The sequence below is a fragment of the Ciona robusta genome, chromosome 10 (assembly GCF_009617815.1).
Source record: "Ciona robusta chromosome 10, ASM961781v2".
Lineage (NCBI taxonomy): Eukaryota > Metazoa > Chordata > Ascidiacea > Phlebobranchia > Cionidae > Ciona > Ciona robusta.
Window position 1 is genome coordinate 1,063,257 of NC_143244.1, and position 27,293 is coordinate 1,090,549.

The 27,293-nt window shown below is 37.1% G+C and overlaps 1 protein-coding gene across 6 annotated transcripts; it reads right to left on the minus strand.

Moving 5' to 3' along the window:
• Positions 1 to 842: 842 nt before the first annotated feature.
• Positions 843 to 24,358, minus strand: LOC149729313 (neural cell adhesion molecule 2-like). Of its 6 annotated transcripts, none has more exons than XM_089886141.1 (23): positions 24,177 to 24,358; positions 19,787 to 19,926; positions 19,539 to 19,689; positions 19,015 to 19,161; positions 18,571 to 18,711; positions 18,076 to 18,178; positions 17,431 to 17,516; positions 17,001 to 17,093; positions 14,447 to 14,583; positions 13,783 to 13,936; positions 13,121 to 13,395; positions 11,741 to 11,866; positions 10,906 to 11,038; positions 10,325 to 10,474; positions 8,769 to 8,896; positions 8,144 to 8,255; positions 7,668 to 7,760; positions 6,647 to 6,712; positions 6,072 to 6,191; positions 5,736 to 5,865; positions 2,610 to 2,696; positions 1,928 to 2,089; positions 843 to 1,330 (listed from the first exon to the last, which is right to left on the minus strand). In XM_089886141.1, the coding sequence occupies exons 1-23, from the start codon at positions 24,217 to 24,219 to the stop codon at positions 1,312 to 1,314; spliced, it is 2,796 nt and encodes a 931-aa protein (XP_089742267.1). In that variant the 5' UTR covers positions 24,220 to 24,358; the 3' UTR covers positions 843 to 1,311. The 6 variants fall into 6 exon arrangements, with proteins under 6 accessions (XP_089742267.1, XP_089742265.1, XP_089742266.1 ...); XM_089886139.1 differs by having other exon boundaries at positions 843 to 1,823; XM_089886140.1 differs by lacking the exon at positions 2,610 to 2,696 and adding an exon at positions 2,787 to 2,810 and having other exon boundaries at positions 843 to 1,823.
• Between the last annotated feature and the right edge of the window lie 2,935 nt (positions 24,359 to 27,293).

Genomic DNA, 27,293 nt, shown 5'->3' on the forward strand with positions numbered 1-27,293 from the left:
ACGACCAGGCTATTTGGATATTATGTGTTAAAGATGTCCCATCTACCCCCACTCTACTATATAATAGATACATAATATTTCATGGTAGACAACGTGGAGAACTTGTGCACTCTCGCAAAGTATACGGTCATTGATTTTTGCCCAGTACGGGACACGTCACAATGGTCACATACGCCACACTTGCCATGTGTTAATGAAACAATCAACGTTTTCTAACAGTTTACTGAAACAACGCGCTATCTAAGATTACATGCTATATACTGGAGCTTTGCGAAGACTCTTAATAATTATAATGTTTAACTTTCACAACCCTGCCTTTGTATATGATGATTCAAAAAGGTGTTTGACAGCAAATGTCCGCAGGCGAGCCCAGCAACCCAGTTTTTCATAGATTTTCTGCAGAACTGCAGTCGCTTTTAACCCTGCATCGTTTTAAAAAAGAATATTTTTTAGAAATTTTCAGTCGAAATCCTTTAAAATCCCCCCGAACGGAAGCGAGCGTACATAATGCTTCAGATTTCTACGAACTGTGGCAAATACACAGTGCTAGTTAATTTGTAACCTAATTTCTAAAGATAGAGTAGTTGACGTGAGATTCACAGGCTTGAACTAATACAATGAAACTACAAACGTTCGTTTTGTACAGTGGGTACTTGTTTATATCCTTGTGCTATGGTGAAGTCATGTCATTGTGAAGTTCGATAAAACTTGAATATGGCAGTTCAAAGCAATTCCTGTCCCTGCTGTGTGAACGTCTGTAGTTTGAATATTGGCTTTGTTACCCGTTTCAAGCCCCCCCCCCACTGATTTGGGGGAACTAAACCCAAAGCAAGCAACCCCACTAACATTTACTCATTTATTCGACGACGACCAAGAAAAAAATTTGCGCTTTGGTGTATACGATACAACAGCAATGACGTAATTATGACGTAAACCATTCGCTGAGCAGGTCGCCGTTACATTGCATGCAAGACTCGTCGGAAAGGAACAATTATTTACAATGACCATTATGACGTAAGAGACCACTGGTGTGACGTCATGGGTCCCAATTTCTCAATACCGGGTCCCAAATTGTAAGGTTTGCTATAAGAACGTAAAGAATATAAAAAAACGTCAAATAAAGCCCATCTACCAATAACATCCGCACCAAAATATTCAAAACTTAAGTCCCTTGACAGGGAATCGAACTCACACCGTCGGTTTAGAAACAAAAAAAAAACTATTTTTGGCAACTAATAATGAACGCTGTAATAAATACTACTTTTTGCAGTGATGCACAAAAGCAACCACGGTCGGAGAATCTGGCAGTCATTAAGAGTGTTTGGCAGCACTGAAATGAAAAGTTAAATTGTGAAAATACGGATTTTGTAAAAATAAAAAAGTTATTTAATTGCTTTTTGTAGTTGAAGCAAAAAATTATTGCTTATATTATGACGTAGAATTCATACGCACGTCACAATTGGTATTGTGTAATAATAATCAACCATGGTGTGAAATGCATGAGCTCGTGCAACGGGCCGTGGTTTCCGCCGAATTATGACGTCACGTGGTGAATTATAACGTCATATTCGTGACGTCACGCGGTGATCGAAAAGAAAAATGTTGGGAACATAATCGCTCGTTTGTTACGAAATAAAGGGTGTCGAGTTGGGGAAATCCCGCGCTTTGTTTTGAAAGACACAAAGTAAAACGTCACTATCATGACAGTGCAGTTGTATTGATGACGTCAGCGATGATGACGTCATGCGTGAGTTTCTTCGACAGTCGAAGCTTGGTTGTCAACGGCAACGGCTACGTCATCCGGTTTGATGACGTCTTTCGGCCTGAAAACATGCATGTTGATGACGTCACTGAAGGTTAGTATTACGTCATTACACGTCACACACTATGGATATGAATGACATCATAGAATGACGTCGAAACCTACTCAGCTGCGCCATCAAGCGGCGAATTTGCAGGGGTGGGTTGCTCGTTCTGCATAAGTGAAGCTTTGACGTCACTTCCGTTGTCGCCGTTTTCGGTCACAACATTCTCGGTGACTTTGGGAGCTGCCACAGGTTGTAACGGAGTTTCCTCAGTAGGTTGGGATCTATGAATGATGCGGTTGAATGCACACATTATGACGTAACATGCGCGACACAAATTATGTTGTTGACAACAATTCAATGGAACCGTTGGTTCATATAAAATACATGGAACTGCCTTCATTCACTAATAAAGCGTTTTCTTTGAATGTACTTGTTAAGATTGATGTCCACGCAACTTATATATATATTGCATACACTGTATCGGCTATGAGAAAATATTTTGTTATATTACGTTCAAGCATGTAGGGAAAAGTTGCTTTGCAAGTTAATTTGGAGTTAAAACTTAACGCGGATAATAGATGTCAATCACGGATATCTTTGCAAGGAAAGTTGCAAACCTTTGGGATAATTTTTCTTAGTAGCGGATACTCCTACATTCTATAATATAAACCAACCAATATTAACTACGATTTGTTAAATAGGACGTTACTTATACGAAGTTGTCACGAAACAGTTACAATATATGAGTTAAACATTGGTTACGACACCGATTATTTTCACAACACCGAACATTTAAATTACGTAGTTCCGTTCGGCACTGGGGCGTCGTCTAGCGGTTGCTTTTCAGTGTTTCCGACTTTAGTAATATCGTCCGCTTTATTGTCCTTACTGTGACGTCAGAATATATTAAGTGACGTTAAACACGTGATAATGAGTAAGCGCATGCGAGATATGTCGTAACTAAACACACGGTGTTACCTGTATGTACCATCTGTACCGTGTCTGTAGTGAAACGCACTTGTTAATTTAACTCAAGACATCCAATAAACAAGTGAGTTAAACAACAAACACTAAATAATCACTGCATATTAAACTTGGGCCAAGGAATTACCATATATAGGAGTAATGTCACTCCTTTACATTAACAAGTCTCATTCTTATGACCCCACTCCCTACATGTAACCCACAAACCACAACCAACCAACTCCTACCTACCCAATGCCTCAATCCCACTCCATTTTGTTTCCACCCACAAACCTTTCGCCACAGACACACATATGTCACAAAAGGCAACCTCAACCACCACACAACTAAACATATGGTGCAGTCTGATAGCACACACGTTTCAAACCCAGAGGTAATGGGTTCAAGGCTTGTCGCTGCTATCATAGTGGGCCCATGTGTCTTTGGGCAAGACACTTAGCGACAATTGCTCCAACCCAGTGGTTACTAATGGGTTGTCCAAATTATCAGCCATATGGAAAAAACAATCACCCGCAAAGTTACTCACGTGGTAACTTATAAATGCGCACGATTTGTATGAAACAAAACACCCATGTTATAACGCCTGTTGTTTTTCTTCCGCATAAGGAAGCAAGTTACATTCATTCATTCATACCAACCCCCCACACCCACCCACCTATATTCAGCGAACCCCCCACACCCACCCACCCACCTATATTCAGCGGACCCCCACACCCACCCACCTATATTCAGCAGACCCCCACACCCACCCACCTATATTCAGCGAACCCCCACACCCACCCACCTACATTCAGCTGACCCCCACACCCACCCACCTATATTCAGCGGACCCCCACTACCACCCACCTATATTCAGCGGACCCCCACACCCACCCACCTATATTCAGCTGACCCCACACCCACCCACCTATTTTTTAGCGGACCCCCACACCCACCCACCTATATTCAGCGGACCCCCACACCCACCCACCTATATTCAGCTGACCCCACACCCACCCACCTATATTCAGCGGACCCCCACACCCACCCACCTATATTCAGCTGACCCCACATCCACCCACCTACATTCAGCTGACCCCCACATCCACCCACCTACATTCAGCGGACCCCCACATCCACCCACCTACATTCAGCGGACCCCCACATCCACCCACCTACATTCAGCGGACCCCCACATCCACCCACCTACATTCAGCTGACCCCCACATCCACCCACCTACATTCAGCGGACCCCACACCCACCCACCTATATTCAGCAGACCCCCACATCCACCCACCTATATTTAGCTGACCCCCACACCCACCCACCTATTTTCAGCGGACCCCCACACCCACCCACCTATATTCAGCTGACCCCACACCCACCCACCTATATTCAGCGAACCTCACACCCACCCACCTATATTCAGCGGACCCCCACACCCACCCACCTATATTCAGCGGACCCCCACATCCACCCACCTATATTCAGCGGACCCCCACACCCACCCACCTATATTCAGCTGACCCACACCCACCCACCTATATTCAGCGAACCCCCCACACCCACCCACCCACCTATATTCAGCGGACCCCCACACCCACCCACCTATATTCAGCAGACCCCCACACCCACCCACCTATATTCAGCGAACCCCCACACCCACCCACCTACATTCAGCTGACCCCCACACCCACCCACCTATATTCAGCGGACCCCCACTACCACCCACCTATATTCAGCGGACCCCCACACCCACCCACCTATATTCAGCTGACCCCACACCCACCCACCTATTTTTTAGCGGACCCCCACACCCACCCACCTATATTCAGCGGACCCCCACATCCACCCACCTACATTCAGCTGACCCCCACATCCACCCACCTACATTCAGCGGACCCCCACATCCACCCACCTACATTCAGCGGACCCCCACATCCACCCACCTACATTCAGCGGACCCCCACATCCACCCACCTACATTCAGCTGACCCCCACATCCACCCACCTACATTCAGCGGACCCCACACCCACCCACCTATATTCAGCAGACCCCCACATCCACCCACCTATATTTAGCTGACCCCCACACCCACCCACCTATTTTCAGCGGACCCCCACACCCACCCACCTATATTCAGCTGACCCCACACCCACCCACCTATATTCAGCGAACCCCACACCCACCCACCTATATTCAGCGGACCCCCACACCCACCCACCTATATTCAGCGGACCCCCACATCCACCTACCTATATTCAGCGGACCCCCACACCCACCCACCTATATTCAGCTGACCCCACACCCACCCACCTATTTTCAGCGGACCCCCACACCCACCCACCTATATTCAGCGGACCCCCACATCCACCCACCTACATTCAGCTGACCCCCACATCCACCCACCTACATTCAGCGGACCCCCACATCCACCCACCTACATTCAGCGGACCCCCACATCCACCCACCTACATTCAGCTGACCCCCACATCCACCCACCTACATTCAGCGGACCCCACACCCACCCACCTATATTCAGCGGACCCCCACATCCACCCACCTATATTTAGCTGACCCCCACACCCACCCACCTATTTTCAGCGGACCCCCACACCCACTCACCTATATTCAGCTGACCCCACACCCACCCACCTATATTCAGCGAACCCCCACACCCACCCACCTATATTCAGCTGACCCCACACCCACCCACCTATATTCAGCTGACCCCCACACCCACCCACCTATATTCAGCGGACCCCCACACCCACCCACCTATATTCAGCGGACCCCCACACCCACCCACCTATATTCAGCGGACCCCCACACCCACCCACCTATATTCAGCGGACCCCCACACCCACCCACCTATATTCAGCGGACCCCCACACCCACCCACCTATATTCAGCGAACCCCACACCCACCCACCTATATTCAGCTGACCCCACACCCACCCACCTATATTCAGCGGACCCCTCCTCTACGTCTCCTTCTTTCACTTCCATCGAATCCTTGCTAGACGCCCCGCATGTGGACGACCAAATAAGGTAAGTCAATCCACAGTGTCGAGAAATACAACATGAGATATCTATCAAACATATATAGAAACGTAACAGGCGAAAATAAAGTCCAACTAATTGTTTGTTAAAAAATATATATTTCGGCTAAATGGCTTCATCATCTATTCAAATAGAGTTTTAAATAAAAGAGTGATAAGTTTAGTATCCTACTTCTATAGTGCAATGTTGAATATATATATATGTTGACAATGACGAGTTACAACACACAACTTACCAATTATAATTAGCAGCAACAAAATAGCAGCGATCACGATACCAATAATAAGGAAATTAGTTGCCCCCGTTGCCAACTTTGTTCCTTCTTCCCCTGCAGTTGTTGATGGGACAGTGGGTGCTATGTGGTGGAATTAAGGTTATTTGTGGCAACTTTATATATGGCTGAGGTGCTATAGCAGGTTAAGGAATTTTTTGGTATGTTTTAGCTCATTAATCCCAAAATTAGTATATGAGCTAGGTAGCACTATAGAAGTAAATTAAGGGGGATGGGATTTTGGTGTAAAGTCTATTACTACCAATATTAGTGTGAAAGAGCCTAAAATAAAATGGTTTAGATTCACAGTTAGACAAAATATATGGCATAGCATTCTAAATGTTGTGGTTAAACATAAAGAAAAACAAACCAAACACACTCGTGGGGAAAATAATAAAACGCAAAACTATGTGCACTAATAAAATATTTTTGTGCAAAAGTAACAATTTTTTTGCTTTTAAGTCCTAAAGAAGTGATTTGACCACTGTAAACAGAAAAAACACAGCATTGTGATGTCACTGTTGTGTTTGTGATGTCACCTTGTATGGATTGTTCATTAAATTTATCATTTTCGTGATCAAAAAATCTTTCATTGGGTTTCTTTACTGATTATAAATCAAAAGAAAAATTCAAATCAAGCTAATATTAATAAGCTATAATCCTTTAAAGAAAGTTATTCGAAAAAGTAGAATAAAAAGAGTAAAAGAAAATTGGTAAAAAAGGAACTTAACGGAAAATTACGGGAAACTTACATAATAGAGGTTCAAACATACCAGCTATTTGAGGTGAAACTGGATTATTAGCTTGTTGATACAAATATGTTAATTAAAAAAATATGGTTATAACTAAATTAGTCGTTTTTAGTAACTAAAATAGTAAAGAAAACAAGGATCTCTAGTGAATGGATCCTGATTTTGGGTCTCAACTTAAACAATAGTCACTCACACATTTGCATACTTGGTAACTTGTAAGCGGACACAAGGTGTATGAAACAGAACACCCGTGTTATAACGGCTGTCGCTGCCCCAAGCTGGGAGGTTAAAATAAGTCCTTTAATATTTGTTAAACCTCATATAATAAAACTTCTGTCTCAACAAACTACATATTCTGCCTCACTTGTTAACACTGCACTTGTAGTTAAACTGTCGACCACTAGGAGTCTCCCTTGAGCTGCACTAACACTTGGTGTCAATAAAGAGTTGGTAATGATCTGCGCTGTATGAAATCTATTTATATATGATGATGTCACTGCGACATCATAATGTCTTGATGATGTCACTGTGACAAATATTCTTTTCTTAAAAGTTTGTTTCTATGGTAACTAGGAGTAATTTCTGACTTACCAAATAAATAATGCTGACTAATGTTAATATTGCTGACTTACCGTATTAATCTTAACTGCTGGTCTAGCACCTAAAAATACGAATTATTAGAATTTATGTAAAACACCAGCAGTTATTACAATAATACAGCAAAAATATTTTACTCGCCCCAATAAACGAAGGTAAAGGATTAAGAATAAGTGTTAGGAAAGGTTAATAAATATATGAGGCAACCAACCTGCTCTTGTAGTGAACACGAATAAAGTTGTTTTCGAGCCGACTTCATTTGTAATGTTGATTGAAACTTCGTATTCAGTCGATTCCTTCAAATCTGAAGTAAAATGGGAGGTTATTCGGGGGTCATAGCGTGAGCAACTGGGACAAACTTTTAATGCATTGAACTAATGGAGTTGGACTAACTACTTAAATATAAAAGCTTAACTGTATGCAAAAGTACAATGTTTTCGATTCGATAGAAGGCCAACTGCAGGACGAGAGGTCCCTGGTTAAAATCCGGGTGTCCCTTTTTTCTTTATTGAACATTTATTGGACTCGAAGCTTAATTTGACCGCTATCGATTTGCATTACTGGCCACTAGCCTAAACGTTACAGGTTCAAGGCTCACCACTGCTACCATTATTGGCATATGTACCCTTGGACAAGACACTTAAAGGTTGTCTAAAACTGACAAATACTGCTTGCCACCAAACTTACCCATGATAAGATACTCCTTGTCAACAAATTCTTTATCCGTTGGTTCAAGCTGGATTGTGATTGGTTGAGGAGCCGTCATGTTTTTATTTGAACCAATCACAGGGTCATAAACCTGCGCAAAAAAGAACCAATCATAACGCTGCTTTTCAATTTAAACTTTCAAATGTAAATTAAATTAAATATTATTGCTATTAGTTTGATATTGAAGATCCTACAAATTAAAATCCAAGAAATAATTTATAATAAAGATGCTGTTGTAATACAGGTATTAACAAAAGATCGGACAAAAATCATAACTAACTTTTTCTAGGTTTAGAATAGCATCTTTTTAGTTTGTATTTCTTTGGTAGTTTTACCCTCAACTTGTTTTTTAACGACTTCTATTTTATTTTTGTTAAAATATTTAAAGAAAAACAAAATTATGTTATGTAAACTATGAATGAATGAATAAATAAAACTTATTTATATTACCGTGCCCAGAAACGACAGTCGTTACAACACGGATCATTTCATACACCTCGTGCCAGCTTACGAGTTACCACGTATTTAACTTTGTGGGTGATATATTCTGATTATTTATAGTCCATAAAAAGATTTCCAGAAAAGTACAATTAATGCAATAAACCTGCTTATATGAGATTTCCATGTTTTTAATTTTTCCGCCACCTGCCCCTAATTCTGACCACTTGAGGGCATAGGAGGTCGACATTTTTCCGAGAGAGTCGCTTTCAATGTTTACGATACTTGGCTCAGCTGGGATAGAAATCTTATATAATATAAAGCACGAGGTGATAAGCACAATTACAAGCAAGGTACTTACTGACTGTTGCATGCAGATCCACAACAAGTGACATGCAAATAAAATACATGCAGGTAACAAACACAACAAATACAATGTTAAGTGAATGAATATATAGAGTGGGGTGGGGGAAGATGGGACACCTTTAGCACATAATGTCCGAATATCCTGATCGTGTTTTAAACAATTAACAACGGCCAATCGGTGTCATGGGCATATAGTTTTATAATTCTTTGAATGTTCTTTGTTTACTACTAAATGGGGCGAGAAAACAGAGTTAATAGGTGTCCCATCTTCCCCCACCCTACTGTATAAGTATTGTATTCTACATGGGTGGGGGGTGAAGGCCACAGTTGCCAACACCCAACACCCAGTACTACCACTTTAAATAAAACTACAATGTCACGTAAAGAATTGCTACTTTTTGGTAGTTTTTAAAAATCCTAAATAACTTGCTTGGGCACCACCTGAAATATCTCCATGTACCATATTGTGGTATGTGTGTTGTTAGCATGAGTTGAGAACAACAGATGCAATCTAATGTAAACTACACAGAGATCGTTTTACAAATGTTAGCAATGCAATCTACAAACAGACTACATGTAACTACTCATATTAATGATAATAGGGTATATAGTAGGGTGGGGTAAGATGGGACACCTTTAGCACATAATATACAAATAGCCTGATCGTGTTTTAAACAATTAACAACGGTCTATGGGAGTCTTGAGGATCGGTTTTACAATTCTTGAATGTTCTTTGTTTACTACCAAATGAGACATGAAAATAGAATGAAAAGTGGTCCCATCTTTTCCCAACCTTTTATATAAACTAGACCAACCAAGTAATATAATATTAGAATTAAAATTAATTATAATCAATCACACTTAACACATGCATTATTACATGACAATCACTTGATTAAAATTCAATTGTGACATCACAGAATTGATTGTTTGTGAATAAAGATTGAAGTTTTGATTATTTCACTAATTTCCATGCATTTCTATTTCAACTAGTTCGTTATATGATGATAATAACTAAGGCACTACATGTCTAGTTCATACATATATAGGAGTTCAAAAGCACTAAACTATATTTATCATTTGTACAACTTATTTAACATACAGTAGGGTGGGGGAAGATTGGACACTTTTACATTCTATTTTCCCGTCCCAATTACTAGTATACAAAGAATTATAAAACCGATCCTCACGACTCCTATAGACCGTTGTTAATTGTTTAAAACTCGGTTGGAATATTTGAATATTATGTGCTAAAGGTGTCTTATTTCTCCCACCCTACTATGTATAAATATTACAATTACTTGAACAATTAAAGCAAAAAAAGCAACATAACTACATATATAACATCGTACATACTTATTATTTCTGTGGTGAATGAAACTGGATCAGAAGTTGTTCCTACACCTTGGCAGTTTTCCGCCGCCACAGTGAACGTGTATTCAGTATCGTGCGTTAGACCTCCAAACGAATACTTTAACACACGCCCTTCTATATTGCCATCTCCTCCTGTGTGTGTGTTAAAGTGTTATAACTTCAGTAAGCGTAAGGCGTATGAACTAGCACGAGGTGTATGAAGCCATTGCAGTGAGTAGCATAAAATGCTTATAGTGTAACTTGATAACATGTGAAAAAATAAATTTGGTATTTTTCTAAATGAACAAACAAATTTCAACTAATAAAAAAAAAAAATTTTTTTTAAACAACTTTTATAAAACGTCTTTCATGTATTTAAAAAAATCTTGTCATTACTGTATTCAACCAAAACTTAATTCTAAACCACAGAATAAATAAATTAAGTATTTCCAACCGGTTTTGTAGAAAACCTGAACCACTGACATTATGACATCATAACACCACATTATGACCTCATAATCAAATTAGTGGCGCGGAACCACGGGATTGGCCGGCTGTTAACCAATGAGCAGCTGGCAACGAACCTGCAGCGATTTCATCCTCGAGGACGAGTTGGCTCCCAGAGGAGAGAGAAATGAGGTATCTGGAGATTTGCGACACAATGTTGGAGGGTGGGGAGAATATCACGTTCGCTTGCCTGGTGGATGCGTCCACCACCTGTGTGGGAACTTGGGTTAAACATGTCAGGTTTAGCAAATAGTGTTTTGCATGTTTCCTCTTCTTGTTTTGCTATTGTTTTCAGTGTTATACAGTTTTGCCAATTATACCAATAAGCTGGCTTTCCAAAATTGCGCAACATTAGACTTAACAGCAACAGCGTATGTATTTCCCCCCTTTATAGACATTATAAATAATAGATTGTTTCTATAATATGTGACTTTTATAAACCTATATCTCTAATTATGCAACATTAAATATGAAATTGTATATTATTTAGCACCCTGACACCCAGGGTTCTATAACTGATTATTGACCACTGGGTTGGAACAATGCCTGTCAGGTGTTTTACCTAAAACATATATTGAACCTGGTATCCTGTGGTTACGATGCAAAGGCCCAACCACCGACCAATGGTACAGGACATCTTTATAGACTCATACCCGTATTTTAAAGTTAAACTTATTTTAAGTAGTAGGTTGAGGGGAAGACGGGACAACATTTAGCAAATATTTAAATATCCCGATTGTGTTTTGAAACAATTAACAAGAGTCTATGGTAGTAGCGAGGATAGGGTTTTAGAATTCTTTTATTCTTTTAAATTCCTTGTTTACTACCAAGTGGGACGAGAAAATAGAATGAAAAGTTGTCCCATTTCCCCCACCCTACTATAAGATAAGCGAGATAGAAAGTACGTCTTACCTCCACATTAAGTGGTTTGGAAGATTTCATCGCCATCATTAATTCACCAACAGCAGTTTGTTCCCCATGTTCGTTTCGTGCTCGACAATAATATTTACCGTACGATTCCTCATTCACTTCGCTTATCTAAATATACATTGTGTTGTTCAGTGGTGGAATGAATGAATTAATGATACAAGTTATAAATGAATGTCATAAGTCACTTATTATTCTTGCAAGGTAGGAAACTCAGAAGTTATACCAATGCCCAAGGGTGTTCTGTTTCATATACACTGTGAAAGTGCATTACATGTTTAGTTGCCAGTTCATACTTTGTAACTGAAAGGTACTGGTCTCAAGGCTCACTGTAGTGACTTTCAAACCTAAAACCTAATAATTACTAACGGGTTGCTGTTGCTTTGAAGAACTCCGGTATTTTTACTATTTTAGCAGTACAGTATACAAGCTATTCAGCTCTAAGAATAGTTACCCCTTTCCAATGAAAAAGCGGCCATTGCAAAACTGTATACAATTATAATGTAAAGCATGAATGTAATGTAATTACTTTGGTAATTGGACATGTGTATCCTATATAGTGTTGGAAAGATATCAAAGGGTCCGCTTACAGCTTACTTTATAAACTATGAAAGCTGCCAAACACTTGCCCGCATTCCAATGCATGCTGTCTTAATATAACTACACCATGGTGCCTTTAAGTAGCAACACATGCTATTGTGATGCAATACTAGAGTGATACAGCCCCTTATGATGCAATAGTAGAAGTGATACAGCCCCTTATGATGCAATAGTAGAAGTAATAGAGTCTCTTATCTAACTATGAGCAATTGAAACTAAATATACACAACATATGTGTAACAACTGGAAATTATATTCTGGATTTTAACTGTCATTGAGGCATAAGAATAAGTTAGGGATTTTTTTATTTGATTACATGGCTGACAATTCAGACAATTCATAAGTGAAAGTGACTATTTGGTTGAAGCAGGTAAATGCCCTGACCAAGGACACACACACCAACAATAATGGCTGTGTCTTGCCAATAATTTTGTGGCATTTGATTAAGCTTAGGATTTTATTCAAATGTTGGGAAACACTGGTCTACTCAATCTTATACCAACTTCAGGTTAAGTTTTATGAAAGATGATGCTGGAGTTACCACTGTGAACCTATGTGTCCTTTGGCATATAATCACAAACAAAGTTATGTATGGAATAACTTATGTGCACAAGGTGTATCAAACAGAACAACCGTGTTATACAACTATCATTACCTTGCGAGTATAAAACAAGTTACATTCATCTTTTTTTAAGCAACTATCGTAGCCCTGTCACTCAACGATAAACAAGTTATTCATTCATCGATTAAACATCCACACTTCACCTTAAGCATCAAGACACCTCCTTGATCTTGAACACTGAGGTTTTCATCGGGAACAATGGGAGTAAACGTCATCGTCACTTCAGCTTCATCGGGAGTTACTCCAACAGATTGGTTGCTCGTGAAGACGGCAAGAAAATCGTCATCCGCAGCAGCAACAGGTAACATTCTACCCCAAGTGAGGGTGGGTTTGGGGTTCGCGTCGAATATGCAAGAAAGTTCGGCTTTCTCGTTCAAACAAGCGTAAACTTCTGGAAGAGTCGTCTCACGTGGTGCATCTGGTATGAACATAGATTAATGTGAATTGTTGTTTATGATACACATTACAGGTAAAACATCATATTTTGGATTTTTTATTAAACTTTGGAATGACATTGTTAGAATACAGTTACACTTATAGTCATCAAACATAGGGAACCTCATTGATTAATGAGGTGAATGCAATATACTTTGGCTCTGCTTGTTTGAAAAAAACATATAACAGCAGTGTGGAAGCTAATTTAGGCTGAGAACTAGGGTGCTAAAAAAATGATATAATCCCTTCTTCTAAAACTGATGCTTTGTCTGCCATATTTTTGGGACAAGACACTTAACAGCAAACCGTGATGATGTCTGAATATTTTTTTATCTTATAATACATACACCCCGCAATAATATAAACTTACATTGAATATCCAGCTTAATAACTCCTTCAATGTTTCCAGCTGAATTAGAAGCAATACAAGTATAATCTCCACTATCGGCATATGAAGATGGGGTGAAACGAATCTGAGCTTCTCCACTGTTGTATTCAACTGTCATCGGGGTGGTTTCACTTAACTGGAACAAATGTAACGTTAAATTAGGCTTAATGTTGGGATAGCATGTAACACACAAGCTAACAAGCACACACAAGACAACTAACAACATAGAGATAGACAACTAACAATACCACAACACAGACAGACAGACGTTTAGCAATCATATACACTTTGGAAAATATTAAATTAAACTTATTTATCAACAACAGTCGTCACATGTGGCATTTTAATACACCTCGAGCCAGATTACAAGTTACCACATAGAGAATTTTGGGAGTTTTTTCTGAATTTTTAGGAGTTTATGGCACATATACCTATTTAGTAGCTGCGTCAAGTCTCAAACTAGCGCTAACCTTTTAGTCACACCACTAGTTATTTATACACAAACGAAGTGAAAAGCACATACACTGACACCCAACACACAAACAAATAAAACAGCCCACCAAGTCCAACTAACAACCACACAAACACTGGGTACCACCAAACACCCCCTGCCCAACACACACACACAAATAAAACCCCCACACACCTGCGAGCTGTTCAACGCCACTCCATGTCTGAAGATGGTGACAACAGGCGTAGGGATACCAGTTGCTGAACAACCAATTCTTGCATTGTCTCCCTCAACTACAGAATCCCCCATTATTATACTGATGGTTGGTGGAACTGTGGGTGGGAATATAATACATTAATCAATTATAAAAGGAATCTGGTTCCACTGTGAAACATATGACCTATGGCCACAACATGCATTTTAAAAACTTTAGTCCTATGAGTGCAAATGTGTAGCTTTTTTAAATTATTACAAAAATACATTAATCAACTGTACAAGGGATCTTAGTGAAAACATATGGGTATGGGTATGTCAGGGTTGCAGACCTACCCTGCATTTGGTACAATGCCAATGAGTGCAGATATATAACTATGTAAAATTCAAAAATTAATATTTAAAACAGCAATAATAAAAAAACTGTGAGAAATTTTAAGCAGTGTAAGATGTAACAGTTCTTGGTAAAATTGGTGTACTTTTTTGAAATTATTTTTATAAATTTAGGACAGACTGAATATTACAGAACATTCCATTATAAAGCTTGAAGTTCAGCAAGTGTATGTGCTGAGTGTATACGGGGAACGCCCATAGCAGCTGTAAGTTAATATTCAAGTGTATTCTCTAGGGTGGAAAAGTATGCAGACTGGTATACCATCGCTCTGTGATGTAACAATGATATTTGTGTGTATACTAGAAACAAAGGTTAAGTAATGCATGACATGAAGTATGGACATGTTTGTGAAACACATTAATCATATAATCACATGGTCAGTAGGTTAAAGATGAATTTAGTAATGACGCACAAATTGGTTACTTTAGTATTTTGAAAGCTTTTTATAGGAATTTGTAACAAAAATAGCAAATCATAAAATATTATGAGCAATTTTAACATAAAAAATTAATAGCTTGCTCTAAGCTAGGATAATCCTACAATTGGTGGGCGAGTGTATTATTATATACCATTGGTTTGAAGATAAGATTGATGTTATACTGGGTGGAAATTCAGAATTTGTTGGTAGATATATTGCTGGCTGTTCTGATGTGTAAGAAATTTACTAACAGTTTTTAACGAAGCTCATTTTCAGCATAAATTACAGAAGTACAGTTAGATGTGTAAGGGGTCACAAATTTATCCAAACAAACTAGTTAACTTTAAGTCTGTGACACAAAAACCTATATTTTCATAAACACTGGATCAGTTTTATTCTGTTCGATATTTATTATGCTCAAAGTATGAAGAAAAGTTTTTATATTTAACATGAGCTCGCGTTGTTTCTTTATGCAGATTGGAAGAGACAGGAAGCAACCGGATTTAATTTCCATTTGATCAATAATTAATAGTTTGGAATTTTAAACAATCAATAAATGCTTAGGTTGCTTAAGGTCTAAGGTGTGTTGCTGAATTAATGAAAAAGAGCGGAAATTTTGTTTTTTTAACGATTTTATGTTATTACGTTGAAAATGTGCTGGAATGTTTTCAGATTTGTGGAATTTTAACAATTAACAACGCCAACAACAGTCTATGGAAGTCATGAAGATACGATTTTATATTTCTTTGAATGTTCTTTGTTTACTACCAAATGGAATAACCACATAACTGTCAACTTTGACAATCCATTCTCCCGCACTAACTAGAACTAATGGATGTTTTGCATTTCTTTTGTTGTTACTTATATAATCAATAAATGATCATGTGTGTTTTCAAGACATAAATACATTACTACTAATGCACAATTTTATGCTTATTGGACAAAACAAGTCTGAAATCCATAAAAAAAAGAAAGAAGATTTGCATACTATTTTAACAACAAACAACAACGTCTTAAACACACACCTACCCAACTATTACATACACTGTTTCTACTTAACCTTACACACCCAACAATGTTTAAGCAAAAAAGTGCCATTACTTTTAAACAATACTGTAAATCACAGAGAATAGATACTGTTTTACCCAAACAGTTAATACATTTTGTAAAAACATAAAAAAGCTAGCTTCAATATAGCATGGTGATGGTGGTAAGATGGTGTGAGGGGCGCATGCATATGAATTATTGATAATGATGGGAACAGGTGATATGTGAGCACAGCTTGCACGGGAGAACCTCATCATATTCATGGGAATCATGTGAGTGATTTCATGTATTTAGCATGAGTGTACGGTTAGGGGGCCTAGGGTGAAATGTCACTTCAATTTTAAAAATAGAGGTGACAATGTCACCGTGACATCGTATGTTTTTCGACTCTAGTTTTACATCCAAAAGCGTTTTACGCTACTGTTAAGTGTCTATACAAACCAGTACAGCTAAAATAAATTTTAATTTTCCATATTAATGAACAAGGTTTCTTTTCGACTTTTTGTTTAAATTATAACTATATATATTAGTTTAACTTAGATGAAATGTTACTCGAAATTTTGACCAAAAAAACGTATTACCTTTGCAAGCCTGATATTTATGAGAATAATGTTAATGTTTTGATAAAATGAATGTCTGTATGAATGTATAATAATGATGTCACAATGCATGCTTACCATTAATAATGACATCTGTTGTGTCACTGTCAGTTCCATGAATGTTCTTTGCAATACAAGTATATTTGCCGGCATCGCCTGCTGTTACATTGGCTGGAACAAAAGACATTATTTTTAAAAATATGGTAAAAAACTGCTTATGAAATACCCTCTCAGTAAAATAATACAAAATTTACACTTAAACATTAAGAACTTTAAAGTAAATAATCTGGTATGATAATAAAAATCTTTACAAAACTGGATTTAAAAATTTAAACCTATTAATTTTGGTATAAGTATTGTGAAAAAAAAATAAATTTAACAAAATAAATTAAAACAGCAGGTGTATGTATTTTAATTCCCCTAGCGCTACACACGCCCCCGCAGTGTATATGATACTCATATACAAACATTAAACATTTATTGGGCAACCTATTCAACATAAACTTACAAACTATAAGGACTTTCCCATCATCACTGACGCCATCCTTTACAAGGGTGGAGTTGGTGAACGTCATTCCATCGCCAAAGTACCATCTGTGAGAAAATACAATTTATTGATCATTCGCCCCAGAGGAAATTACAGATCAAGTTGAAGTCTGGTGAGCTTTATATTGATTTAAAATTATGTGGAAAGTTATTGAAAATTGAAGAAGTTATTGCTGTTATGGGAAATTAAATATTTTATAACATAGGTGTCTTCTTATACACCTTCACCAGATACATATGGTGTATTCATACACCTCATGCTCACTGTCAAGTTATAACATAGGTGTCTTCTTATACACCGTCACCAGACACACATGGTGTATTCATACACCTCGTGCTCACTGTCGAGTTATAACATGGGTATCTTCTTATACACCAAACACACATGGTGTATTCATACACCTCATGCTCACTGTCAAAACATAACATGGGTGTCTTCTTATACACCAGACACACATAGCGTATTCATACACCTCATGCTCACTGTCGCGATATAACATGAATGTCTACTTATACACCAGACACATATGATGTATTCATGTAATATAATGTACATTAGAAATTGAACTACCCACATATAGCAAATAATAAAGCCACGTCAACTCACTTATACATTGGTTCAGGTTCACCAGTTGCGTTACATGTGAGTGTCACGTCCCCTCCTTGTACTCCTGTCACCATCTTAGGTACTTGTATTCCAGCAGGTCCAACTAAATATAGCATGTTAATACCTTAAAGTGCATTTGCATAATAAAACAGGGGAGCACGGGTGACAATAACCTTGACCTCCTTATTGAAACAGGGTGACATCATGTGTGTTAGCACAAATGGTAATTTACATATTGGGTTGTTACTTACTATATTTGGACGAAAAAAACATGTTACTGTTTCAGCAATAACTACATGGAGAGAAACAGAAACAGATACAAATTTAAAGCACAAGTATATCATATATTATTTGCCAATGAACCAAAGGGTAATTACTACAATTACAAATATATGTTTTGCTATCAGTGCTAGGTACAAAAAAATCTGACCTATAAATGAATTTAAAAAATGACATTCATATATTTAATTAATGAAAACAACTCATATCACTCACATTGTACATCAACAAATACTGGCAAGTTGCGTGTTTGTCCTTTAGAAAGCTCCCTTGCCAAACAAGTGTATTTTCCTTCATCTTTTTTAGTGATGTTCTTGATAATCAAGTTGTTGGTATCTAGGTCTTGGTAGATGCGACCTTTAAATGGTGGTTTTTATTAAATAATGGTCAATGGGATTATTTTAATCAGTGAGCAAAGAAGAAACCACAAGTTCGTGCTTAAATACATTCTCTTTTTAAAGTTGGGTAAAACAAAACCAAATGCTGAAAGGCATGCGTCTGTTCTGGACCTTTTGGCACAAAGTTACAAACATGGTAACTCGTAAACAGACACAAAATGTATGAAACAAAATACCGTGTTACAACAACTTTTATAGCCCCGTCATGTGAGGATAAACAAGTTACATCATCCAAAGAAAAGTTGTGTTGTATTATGCTTACTATTCTCAGGAGTCCCTTCAAGACTTTGTGTTCCTTGTTTCCAAACCACACTTGGTGGAGGATTACCAGACACCTGGCATATAACAGACACTGTTTGGCCAAGTTCAAATGTCTGCTCAGTCTTTGGGTTCACGAAACCAATTGGTTCTGAAAGCAAAAGTGGTTTTGTTAAAAATTGAGTTAAAAACCTCACTTTGAGATTTCTCTTCACATAAAACAATTTACTTGTGAAAATTGTGACACTTTACATAAAATACTGTGTAAACATAAAACACACCTGTTTTAAATACCAAGGTCCAGAGTTTTTCAGATCAAATATTTTTTTAAATATGGCTTTTTAACTTTAATTTGCTATTGCCATAAAACAACAATTTTATGAATAGGCCTACCAACTTCTTTATAGTAGACAAAGAACAACTGTTCTAAATTATTGAGTTTGTGCATTCACACAAAAATAATGACGTTTTAGAAAGCCAAATGGTTAGGAGTGAGATACTGGATTACTATAAATAATATATCCTCACCAAAGACAGTTACTATCCTTGTTTCTGCCACAGTTTGATTGATGGCTGTATCATATCCTTCACATGTGTACATCCCATTCATATCAGAAGATACATTCACCAATGTAAGATAAAGCTCTCGTCGGCGACCATCTTTATCAAGTTTAACCCCCTGTGGTGTAAAAACATGTTGTGATATATGAAGTATATATCTATAAATTATTAAAATATGAGCAATTTTCCTAAAAAACAAAAAAAAACACACTTACCTTGGTCATATTAGTGATAACTTGCTTGTCCAGCCCTAACCACCGAACTGATTTGAAGTAACTTGGATATTGGCAAGTCATGAGAAGGTCCTTGTTAGCGATGGTGCCTTTTGCATTGTCAGGTTGAATGGTAAATTGACCTGTGTGAAACTTTGTATTAGAAACATGGTTGGCGTTAGTGTTATGTGAGCACATGCAGTAAGCACCAAACCTGGGATGATAGGGTATGCAGCAAGCAGCACGCCTAACTTGAAACTTTCGACAGTAAAAAATTTAATAGACTAAGCAATGTAAGCATTATCTGCATTAAGTTGTACTGTACAACTTGTGTTTTATCTGTTTCATATGAATGAAAGCCAACTAGCCATGTCTCCTAACATTTTAACAAGTCTGATGAATAATGTCGTATATTTCATGATGAACAAGACAAAGAACAAAGATGCCTTTGGAGTTACAAAACTTAAAAAGTTTGTGTGAAAAACACGAAAAACGAATGGGAATTGTGTCAAACACGAAAAACGAATGGAAATTGTGTCAAACACGAAAAACGAATGGAAATTACGGAGACACCGAGACACTTTGCATAAAGCGACAATCAATAACAATACACTTATAGAAGCATATTACCCAGTCATGCTATGAATAAATTTATTTTCAATTTAAAGAATGTATGGACGCGTAGGCAACGTTTTTAGAGTTGTTTATGCGGTAAACGTAACGCCAATTGCGTCATCCTATTTCCTTTAATTTCCACAAGACAATATATTCAGGTGAAGCAACAAGCAAGACCACGTGGTTTGAGTCACGAGACGCAGACGACAATGACGTCATACAGCGTAGGCAAATCGTTGAGACGGAAAAACATTTCACGACAACCACCCCTGTTCTAAGATTTTGTTGTAACATCGATTGTTTCGTGGGAATTTAGCGTCGGAATCATCACCGTTTGAAATGAATGAATCTAACTTATTTTTCTCCTCGTGGCGGGAAAACGACAGCTGTTATAACACAAGCGTTCTGTTTCATACACCTTGTGTCCGCTTACGAGTTACGGCGAATGTGACTTTGACTTTTTTTGTTAAGGAAGTGCTGAGTTTGAGAAGCTTCTAGGCAATTCTTAGCTTAACAACTTTTCAACAATAACTAACGAACTTTGGCGAACCCTGTATCACCGACGTCATAATCATTCCATTAAACAATCTGTGTTACATCAATCGACGACTGTGACGTCATAAACAGTAAACAAGAAGTTCTGGTTTTTATCAAGAACACGAACCAGAATTCAAAACATCATAACACGAATTTATAAACTCTACCGAATTCGAATTTTGATTAAAATACTAAGTTGGGGTAACAATGTAAGATGGTCCATGTTTTCATTCTCTTTTTTTTACAGTACGATAAATTGATAAAACGGATTTAATTTTTTAAACATATGGTTAAACAATAAACGATTCCAATTAATACCCGCTGAACAACGTATCAGAAATAGCGATCCTCATTAAATATCTTTATAAGTGGAATGTGTTAAGTAGATTACCCCACCATGCAGCTAAATTCTATTTAGGAGATAGAATGGTTTTATTTTAATTCCAATTTATTGCTGCACAAAAGTGATTATAACTTTGTTACGTTTTCTTATGATGGGTAGTGATTTTATTTTAATTGCAATTTATAAGCACAGAATACTGTTGTTTTTTGTAATTTTGTAACTTTTTTGTATGATTGATGGGTTAATATGAAGTTAAATACAAATAACATTATTAAAACTGAGGGGTAAGATGGATACCGTTAGCCCATATTATCCCATAATCGTGTTTTTACCAATATCAACTTACAGAAATCAGTAAATATATTTTGTTTGCCAATTATATTATTCTTATCAAAAAGCAACTATTATTAGTTTCGATGTGTAATGGAATGTGTATGAGAGCGAATATTTACTCTTGGGAAAACGGCTTACACCATCTTAACGTCGTGCGTTTCGTAGCTGTTAGGTCAAAAACTGATCGATATTAATTGCTCGCTATTAGAATTTGCAACATATGCTACAATTGCATTTCATTAATTGCAGCAATTGAAGTACTTTCGATTAATTAAGCGACCTAGTTACCATGGTTACCATGGCGATGTTATCAGTTGCTTCGTGACCTAAATGCTCATTTGGTCGGGAGTTGGTCAAGATATTCCATGGCCCAGATAAGCGTTTGAGCAAATACAAAAACTATATATAAATTATATGCTGTATGTATACCACACTCCTTTAATTGAAAAATATTTTTGTTGCAAAATCTGTCCAAATCCGTTGCAAATTAAATATAACCAACTATCACATAGTTTTTAATTGTTCTATACATTATACTGTTTTGATATAAGGCGAAATAGTGGACTAATAAACCTAAGATAAGACAGGGAAAGTAGTCCATTACGTAATTGGATATATTAGGCAACAGACACTAAACCCGCTTATAATGTGTAGCACGTACGTTCTTCTGCGGTAACTTTATACTTAGGCGACGGGAAGGCCGACGCGTAAAGTCTCCCAAGGCGGGAAATGGAAGCTCTAATCCCCGCGGGAAATAAAAAGTAGTAACTTCGTTTAAATCAGGAAAAACTAATGGACGAAGCGATCAATACGTCATTCGATGACGTAAGAGATACGTATCGATCCGAAAGGATTCGCTGCGGTAACTGGTCTATGCTAAGTCCTCTATGTTGATACAAAGGTACCAAATTTAAACAGGAACTGTGTGTTTCGTAAAACACCATGATGTGTGGAAACTGTTGTAAAATTTGCCACATTTTATGTAACTTTTATGACTTTAAAATTGTCCGATTTTAATTTAGCATAAATAAAAATCTTTAAATTTTGAAACAAGACAAATGTTAATTACTTTAACATTATTTGTTTGCAGAATTTCATATAGTAGGATGGGGGGAGATGGGACACCTTTTCATTCTATTTTCTCGTACATTTTGGTAGCAAACAAAAAACATTCAAAAAATTATAAAACCTTGTCCTCGCGACTTTCATAGACCATTGTTAATTGTTTAAAATACGATCAAAATATTTATATATTTCGTGATAAAAGTGTCCCATCTTCCCCCACCCCACTATACCTAATAGAAATTGAGTAGGCCATTGAGGCAATTTTATGTTAATATTAAACTTGAACGCAATTGAACCTAATTTGATCATTCTGATTGATTGTAACTTGAAAATGTCATTTGCATTGTTCGTTTTAACGTTCGTTTAGTTTACGCGAAATATCCGGGAGGATTATGGAAGCCATAGTTCAATGTCGACTACCCAGTGTTTCAGCTTACACACACACTGGTTGGGTAAACATAAACATCCTAAACACAATTAATACAAAGAAAACTAACATCATTCATCAGCTTGATACGACATTATTAAAGTTGACCCAACGCAAGTGGGGCTGCGTGGGCTGGAGTTTATACCAACATAATATTACATTGTATATTATATCAGGGTGGAGTAAGATAAGGCGCTGAGACATATTCCATCCTTTTAAAGTGTGGCATTTGGTAGTAAATTAAGAATATTTGCAGAATTATATAAGTGTAACCCAGCGACTAGCGTTGATAATTTTTTAAAACACAATCAGGAAAATTGGATTTATGTGCTAAATACTAAAGGTAACCCATCTCACCCCACAGTACTATAAGATGTGCCATGCGAATATTAATATTTTTATACTTTTCTATAGCAAAGACAAACTAAAATATAACTTTGTGGTCGTAGAATATAACATAAATTAATCGGAAAAATTAACAAAAAAAAATACATGAGAAGTTTATTAGTGCACAATGCACGAGTATGTAACTCGCAATACTAGACAAGGCATGTATAGAACACAACATGATTTGATCAAAATCCCACGGTTCATACGGAAGGAAATTATACAACATTACAACGCATCTACAACGTTGTCGTAGTGTCGCTGATCATGTTGCCACACTGAACTTTATCAGTCAAAGAATTTAGACTCGGTCAATACTTTTGTGTGAAATTCAAAAACAGATTTGAAACTACCCAAAATTAAAAAGTAATTTTGTAATTGTTTCACGAGCAAAATATAAGCACTTTGTATATACAGTACTTAGTATAGGATGATAATATAATGTGGGGTAAGATTGATAAAATAGCACATAGTATCCCATATTTCCTAGTCGTGTTTTTAACAATTAACAAAGCCCTTTTAAAGTTCTGGGAATACGGGTATAGAATATACTTTATTTACTACCAAGTATGACGATAAAGAGAAATTAAATTAAACATGGACCATCTTACCCCAACTATATGCATTAGAAATGCAGTGTATTTGTTATGCGATAAAAACGTTTTAGTCAATACGTAGATATGTACCTGAAACAACTGAAGCCAGCGCTGCAATTAGTAACCAAAGCATCGTCTTCGTATCGTTCAAATGAAACTTCGGCAAAAGAAACTCCAAATACGAAGGTGGAGGAAAATACGTAGGTGGAATCTTTAATTAATTGCTACAGACTAAAACTAGAAAACCAGAACTGAAATTTAGAAAAACACAACTTACAAAGTGATTAGCGAAACGTCCACGCCCATGCCACAGTAACGAGCAGCGTGGTAGTGCAGTTAATGAAATAAAAATGCGATAAGCAGTACTGATTACACAAATTACGCAGCTTTTAAATCTAAAACAACAAAAAAATCGTAAAAAAAACTAGAAACCTAACGTTAAAATTTACAAAAATTGATTTTTCACTTAATTGTGACGAATCGGTACGTCATAATTGATAATTTATTAGCCATAGATATATTGGCATTTATTAATATTTATACAGCATAAAGCTAAAATAGCCATCTTAAGCTTAATCCTGCACAATTTAATTTACTGACCCGCTCCTACCAAGCGTACCTACAGGTCTGAATAAACTCAACTAAAAACACCAATACAGCACTATTTTAACTTGACAGCTAAAGTGGAAAATCCGTTCTCTTCCCTAAGTGTGGTCGAAGCAAGTATCGCCTTGCTGTTGCGCGCTGCCGATCGAAACGCGCGCTCAAAAAAGGCGAGGAACGAGTTTAAATAATTTATGGAACGCGACAGACAGATGGCAATTATGACTGCACAACGCGCGTCTATTTAAGCGTAGGCACGCACAAGCGGCTACATAACAGTTTAGTTGGACAGAAAAGTAAAACGATTATTTTCGGCTTTTCTATGTTTAAATACATCGTTTTAAAATACACACAAAAGAAATTAAATGATTCTACACACCCTTACGATACACTAAGGCGATTAACCTATATTTTAAATAGTCATCGTAGATAGATACAATGTTCACAGCAAAATGTGATTACGAGTATTTTATGGATCTATGTTTTGTAAGCAAATACCATAATCAGAACTTTTATTCTACTTTTTTTTAAAACTAAATTCATTTCTCAATCCGCCACGGTTAACTTTGCAAAAAAGATCGCCTAATTTGTAGCAAGGTTTTTGGTTCACAGTATTTTGCTTCTGTAATTTGAAATTAGTTTTATTGGTAAAATAGCATAAAGTAAGGTGGGGTAAGATAAGACACCTTTCATTTTATTTTTCGTCCCATTTGGTAGTATAAAAAGAAAATTTAAAGAATTATAAAAGCGTATATCTGTACGACTCCAATTGACCGCTGTTAAATGTTTAAAACATGTTATTTGGTTATTATGCGCTAAAGATGTCCTACTACATATTCCTCATAATTTTTGGAGAATTTCGTGTGAGAACTTTTGAGAAAATTATTTTTACGCGGGGTTCACCCAAAACCATGAACGTATTTTAACATTATTAAACCATAATAAACTTAAATCAAGATTTAAAAAATCTTTATTGTACTTTACATTAATTTTATATTAATTATTTTGCATTGTTGATTTTCGTTCATCCTGATCTAAACCACCAGTGAATCGAAATTACGTGGCGCACGCAAACCAAAAGAGCTATTTTACAAAACAAGTTTACATAACTATTCAAAGACATGTATTGAATTAAACAATTTTTTACACATTTTATTGAGTTACCTAATATCCGCAGACAGACACGGTAATGCCAACGTTGTTTTTATAACCGTCTGTATAAAAGTGACAATTTATCATCACGTGCTGCAGTTTATGATATTTCTATAGAACCGTTACGTCATCGTCACCCGCACCGGCGACAGGAAACCCGTAGATGCATTGCAATGCGTGGATATTGTTAGTGCCCTTAGATCCCATGGGAGATGGGCCGTAATGAGTTCATTTACCCGACGAGCAATGCGCAGTGTATCAATAGGCCTCTCCAATGATCATATATTGAGATATTGATTTAAAAATGATCAATTAAAAGAGTTCTCATAATAGGAAAATGCCGCCGGATTGAAAAATGATGATTTGCCATGTGAAGTGTATATTGTTCTGTGGGGTAAGATGGGACACATTAAGCACATAATATCCAAGTGTCCAGATCGTGTTTTAAACAAATAACAACGGTCTATGGAAGTCACGAGGACACAGTTTAATAATTCTTTGATTTTGTATGTTTATTACTAAAAAAGACAAAAAACTAGAATGAAAAATATCCTCCAACTTCCCCTACCTTACTGTATATATCCGCCATATATACACTTCAAAACAAAGAATGATATATATTTTACAAACAATAAATGATATATAATTTGTTTGTTCGATTTGAAACAGTTCGGTAAACGAAATACATGTGAACTTCCAAGCTTGAAACATCATACTTAAAATATATTTAATACCACACTTTGTAAAGTTTAGTAAAAGCACGTACAACATTTTAAGAATGTTTCGAATGGCTTAAACAGAAACCATTAAGTTCAACGGTTAGAAGTGCTTTTTTAAGATAAATAATTGATTTTTTAATTTAATCACAAAGCGGTGGCCAAAGTTAGACTTAATTGAGGAAATCGTAACAACCCGCGTGAGAATATCCGTTCACCACATGTTGTAACGTCAGGTGGTCGGTGTGACAGTAACCGTCCTATTGGCGCTATTATTATAAGCCAACACCTGCTGTATGAGGATACTGGAATAATATCCGATATATTCTATATGACTATTGGGTAAGATGGCCATCGTGACCGGTAACACATAATATATCATATAGTAGGGTGGGGGAAAATGAGACACGTTTAGCACATATATCCAAATATTCTGATCTTGTTTTAAACAATTTACAATGGTCTATGGGAGTCGTGAGGATTTAGTTTTATAATTCTTTGAATGTTCTTTGTTTACTATTAAATGGGACGAGAAAGTAGAGTTAAAAGGTGTCCCATCTTTCCCCACCCTACTCTACTTCCCAATCGTGTTTTTGACAAGAAACAGCGATGCCTTTGAGTCGTGAAGATACGGTTATATAATTCTGTAAATATTTGTTGTTATTGCGAAATGAGTACAAGTTGTTTGCATTCATTCTATAAACAAGATAGTAGATACTATATTTTTTGCAAATCA

Excerpts from the sequence above, each read along its gene's own strand:
- LOC149729313 (XM_089886139.1), bottom strand. The coding sequence starts at position 24,219 with ATGCTTTGGTTACTAATTGCAGCGCTGGCTTCAGTTGTTTCAG. Across the intron at positions 18,712-19,014 it reads TGAAGGGACTCCTGAGAATA|GTCGCATCTACCAAGACCTA; the intron begins GTAAGCATAATA and ends CACCATTTAAAG. Across the intron at positions 14,584-17,000 it reads AACAGATGTCATTATTAATG|TTCCACCAACCATCAGTATA; the intron begins GTAAGCATGCAT and ends TCCCACCCACAG.